At 34.7% G+C, this 6,383-nt stretch overlaps 1 protein-coding gene across 1 annotated transcript; it reads right to left on the bottom strand.

Annotated features, from left to right (window-relative positions):
- Nucleotides 1-597: 597 nt before the first annotated feature.
- Nucleotides 598-1,379, bottom strand: LOC132306665 (ethylene-responsive transcription factor 12). Its single transcript, XM_059804198.1, has one exon. The coding sequence runs from the start codon at nt 1,237-1,239 to the stop codon at nt 763-765; it is 477 nt and encodes a 158-aa protein (XP_059660181.1). The 5' UTR covers nt 1,240-1,379; the 3' UTR covers nt 598-762.
- Between the last annotated feature and the right edge of the window lie 5,004 nt (nt 1,380-6,383).

Genomic DNA, 6,383 nt, shown 5'->3' on the forward strand with positions numbered 1-6,383 from the left:
TCTACATACATATCTGTATATACGTATATATATTTTTATTTATATACTCCGTATATTCTTGTACACATATAGGCTACGCGCTTGACGACGAGTGAGTACGAAGAAGCAAACAGTGAACTGCAAAAAGTTTCATGAACCAAAAAAAAATGGTGTACCTACTACTTCACTCGAAAAGGAATGAAACTTGTAAAACATCATTTATAGCTTCACACCCAGATTATTATATACTCCGCTTGTTAATTTACAACATTAACTCTCAGCATCAAGCGCGTGGGACCACGTGCACCAGTGAGTGAACTATATGATTCAAAACCTACTGTTCAATGATCACACTATTCACAATTCTGTAGAGTTCAGCAGGTCGAATCTCTAGGTCATGATCGGAAATTTTTTCAGTAATGGATTATGAAGTGCACTGAGATATCCGACACCACTATTGTAAAAATAAAATATAAAAAAAGTCATCATCTTAAACAGACATATATATATATATATATATATATATATATATATATAGTTTAATTAGATATATAGTTAGAAAGAGATCAATATGTTCTAATCATGAAGAGAGAGATATAAGATGGTTTAGTTTCAGAATAAGGAAACTGGAAAATGAACATATACATACATACGATATATCTTTGTAGTGATTTTCATATCAGACGCTTCTCTCTCTCTAAACATTTCATACGATACATAGGAAAAACAGGGATGTTAGGGAAGAAACGATGCCGTTTAATGGAAATGAGTGCGCGATCTGGTTCACAGCCACAAAGGTGGAGGCTCGTTCAAATCTACCGGCAACCCACGTCTCACAATTCCAAAATACGCCGCCGCCTCAGTGGAGGAACTCTCAGGCGGGGCGACGTCGCCGGGAACTGACGCACGGCGGTCGTTCGCAATCGACGGGCCACCATTCGAGCTGGCACCGTTGAGCACACCGGTCTGGAGGAAGTCCCCGATGACGAGACGGCCGGACGGCGAGGTCCACCGGTGGTGGTCCGACGGGAGGTTGAGATCGAGCGATAAACCGGTATCTGGCGCCGGAAAGTTGGTCTTGGCCTTTGCACCTCTGAGTGACCTCGCCGCTCCGTCGTAGGCCAGAGCAGCCTCTTCCGGCGTGTCGAACGTTCCCAACCAAACCCTAGTTTTCTTCCACGGGTCTCTTATCTCCGCTGCGTAACGTCCCCACGGCCTCTTTCTCACTCCTCTGTAGTGTCCCTCCCTAGTCGACGCCATTACCAGAAGCTTGAATAGAGAGAGAGTGTGTGTGTTTCAAGAGGGGGGCCTAAAAGGAAAAGAACAAAAAAGAGTTTTTAGAGAGAGAAAGAGAGGGGAGAGAGTTGAGTGAGGGAGGGAGGGAGGGAGCTACGTTTTGTGTGTGTTTATAAAGTGGAGGGACCCACCCAGTCTCCCGTAATCGTCGGCTGGACGGCACGACCTCTCTCGCTCAAATAAATAAACCACCGCGCGTAATTCCCTGTCTCGCGCGACCACCACTCTTTTTTTCTCTATCGTCCATCTCAATCAAATCAAAAACTACGTTCTCTAATTCATCAAACCGATATTTAAGAAGCACAAATACATACAAAGAAAAAATACAGACACAGGATTTTGCTTTGTTTGTAATTATAAAAATAATTTTATATTCTCAAAAAATTAAAAATTAAAAATAATACAAAAATATCTGTTTAGTTCAATTTTTAAAAAATTATTTAAAAGATTTTTCTTTGAAAACAATTTTCAGTCCTCTGAATTCTTGAGAATTGTTTTCAAAATTATAAAACAAACAAATCACAAATTTTTAAAAAATATAAGAGTTTACAACTTACAACATAGATTGGTCAGGAAAATATAAAAAGGAACTGTTGGGCTAATGCTTTTATTTGATGTTTTTTTTTAAAATTATATTATTTTTCAACTAACTTATGATATATTTTAAATTACAATTTCTATTTTTTGAAGAAAAAAAGTTTCAAAATCATTTACTGTATTATTAAAGGGTCTAAATGTGTGTTTTTCTTGCTCCTCCAAGGCTCCAACTAAAAACTAGAAACAATTGAAAGAATGTTTATAACTTTCAATAAATAAATAAATAAACGCTTCAGGAGAGTAGAGAGAGAGCTATCTACCAAAGATTATTTATTGGATGCAATAAATTGGGGTTCCTTAAAAAAAGAAAGCATTTGGTATGTCCGGTATCAAAATCATTCAAGGGCGAATCCAGAAATATAGTCTGAAGTGGGATAATATATTTTGGGGTGGGCTAGTATTACTTTTTTTTTCTTTTTTTTTTTTTGGGAGCAAAAATTACCTATAAATAAATTTGGGGGGCTCAAGCCTACCAGAGTCCCCCTTGCAGTCACCAGTACAACCATTTATATTGTGCATGTATACGAATGAAAATAGACGACACTAATAATTTATTTGTCTTAAAAACGATTTGTATCATTATTCAAATTTCATACACTACTGAATTTTCATATGGTTGTGGTACCTAATAAGTTAAGACTAAGGTTTTGTTTGGAAGCTAATTTACTTTATATTCTTTACTTTTTTAAAAATAGTAGTATTATTTAGTCAAGCAAAACATAAAGGTGTATTGGTAATACTTGTTGTCATTTAAATAATACTAAAATATACTAGTATTTTTTAATCCAATTCCTTCAGAAAAATATATTGAACACATCTCATAATAAAAATTTTATTTTAATTAAACTAAAAACACAAAGTAAAAACAGTTACCTTGTTGCTGCTCATGATTCCCAAGAGGTAGCTAAGGAGGATAAACACGTGAGTCACAGGGGATGGTAAATGCAAAACCAGGTGGGGTCCGCAGTAAGGGGGAACAGAGCCGCCGCCTGATTTGACGTGTCCCAGGAGGCTGTCATGACTACTCCACTGCTCGGAATGACGTCAGCCCTACCTGTCGTACGGCGCCTGCTTTTCTTTATTTAAATGATATAAACCACTAAAATAACACCAATATTATATAGATACAGATATACACATATAGATATAGACACGTATATACATGCAGAGTGATGATATAATGGATCAGACGTCAGGAGGTAAGTGGTTGCGTGTCGAGTGGTGAGTGGTTGGTGGCTTTTGTTTTATGCGGAGGGGCCTCTCTATGTGTTGTTGTCAGTAGTGAGAGCAGAGCCCCACGTGGAGGGTACATACGTGGTGTCGAGTGGCGGGAGACAGCCGAGTTAGGGTTTTCATTTTTTGACTCGGTATGGCTTTATTCACTCGTTGGGCTTGGGCGGTGGTGGAAAGTGGACCCCAACACTAAAATTTGTGGGTACCCATATATATATATATATATATTTTCCTGTAAAATAAATACAGAGCACTTACAGATTGAAACAGTATACAAAAATAATACCATTGACTGAGACTTGAAAGCTAATGTTGTGATCCACAGTGGGATACAAAAATAAAGACATAGCACTTGAACAGATTGAACAGTATTCGATCTCTATGGGTCCCATTTTCTGATTCTTGTCAATATATATATATTTTTTTCTAAATATTGAAAAACAGATAAAAAAATGTCAAGTCGTTTTCTCTGCACTTTAAGAAGAAAAAGAAACCAATTAGGGCATATATGTTAATTTTGATAGGATAATTTTAGTAAAAAAATATTGTGTTAATTTTGTCGGAATAATTAAATCAAAAAAGGGTATATTTTTATTTGTTACTCGATTGTGAAAAAGTGAATTAATGTTGAATTGAATTTTTTATTTAACTAATATTGAGATAGTAGACATGCACTCATCTCATGAATCACATGTTCTAGTGGGCCCGGTTGGATTTTCAATCATTGCGATGCTTATAAAGCAGGTTTATCACGACAACCTCTTATCGCCCATCCTCTTGTTAATTGAATCGAGAGGTTTTTCTTGCTTTCACACTCTTACCCCAGTTTGGTATCTATTTTGCTTCATGCGTTAACAACTTATTGTACGCGTTTTGTTTATAGTATTTTTTGTTTTTGTTTTTGTCGGATAGTTTAACAGTAAACTTTTCTATGTTTTTGCACCATATCATTTGGCATTATAACGATAAAACTAAACATAATTTTGATTATTATTTAAAACATTTTACAACAAAACATTTATTTTGTTTACTTATTTTGTTTTGGGTTAAAACAAAGCGTGTACTAACAGACCCTAAATTTGTAACTCAAAAAACAGTTCTCAACAATTCAGAAAATAATAAAACTGTTGCCCCCAAGGACTTAGTAGATTTGGTAAGGTCACGGCTTGTGTTCCTCAAGGTCTCACGTTCAAACCCGTCCATCCCCATTATTCTCCTGACTCATATGCTGCTTTCACTGTGGGGTTGGGGTTGACAGCTTGGAGTTTACCTTGTAACTTCAGCCCAAAGGGAGGTCGCGGAGAGGGTTCTCATGTCATCAGAAGAAAAAAAAATAATAATAAATAATAGTAATAATAAAACCATTCTCAGAGAACATTTTTTTTATGGATATATGAAAATAGGAATTTTTATAATTGAATTTTCAGAAATCTAAATCAAGAGTAAGGACGAATTCAAAAATTAATGGGGTAGGCTAATATTTCTTTGGGTGGATTAATAGTAATAATAATTTTTATTTTTTGGGCTAGGCTAAAATTAGGAATAGCAAAAAAAAAAAAAAATTATTTTTGGGGGGTGGGCTCAAGCTCACCCCTGAATCTGCTAGTGTATTCAAGAGAGATGTTTCGTACAGTTTTCAAATTTTTCGTATTTACAAACCAAGCAGTTTTTAGTGATTCAATGAGCAAAATTTAATTTATGTAAGTGGGGTGGTGAGCTCGACTATATAATGTCGTCATGTGATGAGACCCATTACCACACTTAGATAAATTGAATTCGATAACTATATGCTCACAAATCATTATTCATAAATTATTACTATGATTAATAGAATTTTTCACGCTAACCGGGCTTAATTAAGTGTAGCTTGAAATAATGGGCCTAGATGACCAATCCTTCCCAAAGGGTAGGCCAGAACAATCGGGTTGGGCTTGCTGCCTACCATCTCAACATTTTCTTCTCAGTATGGAGTAAACTAAGGAAGCATTTTAACAACACAATAATTTATATTACACTTTTTATAGGAAAAATGTGAAATTTCAATAATAACAGTGAAAAAGAACTTAAGATTTACAATATTATTGATAGTCAATCCCTTTGTAGGTTATGAGACCCAAGAAGGAAAATTCTGAACTTACCGACACGGGACAACCAAGTGAGAGAGATGAGTCTGAACTGTTGTGCTGGAGCCTACATCCATATCGGTCGTGTATCATGCAAGTGTGTAACACAATTCTTGTGAGAATTTAAAATATCAACCATGTTAAGTGATGTATATCATATCAATTTTATACTGTACAAGTCAAATTAAACATTATAAAATTAATGTGTGTGTAATATGGTGGTTTGATTTACTTGCCAAAAAAAAATAAGGTGGTTGATTTATGTATCTTCATCTGGCAAGTTTGAAACTCGGCCATCATATAGCTTTAAATTTTCAATGGCATAGATTATGGTTTGACCATGTTTTGTAGGGTGCATAGTTATTATTGACTGTCTAAATTATACTAAAAACAGTACTTTTCAGTACTAGAGGATTGTATATTAAGATCCTTAGTCATGTTCACAATGCAGTCAACATCTTGAAATGCAATTAATATTACCATTTATTATAGAATGTTAATTAATTTTACCATTTTTCTATACCATTGTTTAATTCAGGACAGTAAAGACACAAATAGAGTAGTTTCTATTCGGCTAAGACCATTCTGATAAAACAACTTTTAAATATAAGTTTGGTGAGTTTGGTGAGTTTAAGGCCTTCTTGAACATGGTTTTTGTAAATATAGCGCAATTAGAACTTTAATCTCAAACTAAAACAGTTTTAATTATAGTTTTCATATTAATGTGCATTAGTTCAACTGATATGATCTCTTCTTCTCATAAGGGGAGGTTAAGAGTTTGAGAGCGTGCTTTTTCTTAAATTTTCAGGAAAAAAAAAAACTATAGTCTTCATTCAAGTATTGGTTTTTGGGAACCACAGCTTAATTTTTTTGTACTATACCTTGACCCCATAACAATTTTCAAGACCCTGTAATTTTAAAGAAAAAAAATATATATACAGAAATACAACATAAAATAAGAAGAGCTTGATATATACTAGTTAATTGAAAATCCTTTAATCCTCACATATGGCTGCTTTAGTAAACTAATTAAGTAAGTGAATATTCAACTTTGAGATTAGCATCAGCCCAAACTGCCAGATTCCATCAGTTATTCTCATGAGGCCAAAAAGAAGGGCTTTTCGAGGTAAAAAATCACCATATCCTGTTAATAAA

The sequence above is a fragment of the Cornus florida genome, unplaced genomic scaffold (genome assembly GCF_030987335.1).
Source record: "Cornus florida cultivar Cherokee Brave unplaced genomic scaffold, ASM3098733v1 CherokeeBrave_3.0.0_Hap2_Chr01, whole genome shotgun sequence".
Classification (NCBI taxonomy): domain Eukaryota; kingdom Viridiplantae; phylum Streptophyta; class Magnoliopsida; order Cornales; family Cornaceae; genus Cornus; species Cornus florida.

Excerpts from the sequence above, each read along its gene's own strand:
- LOC132306665 (XM_059804198.1), bottom strand. The coding sequence starts at position 1,239 with ATGGCGTCGACTAGGGAGGGACACTACAGAGGAGTGAGAAAGAGGCCG.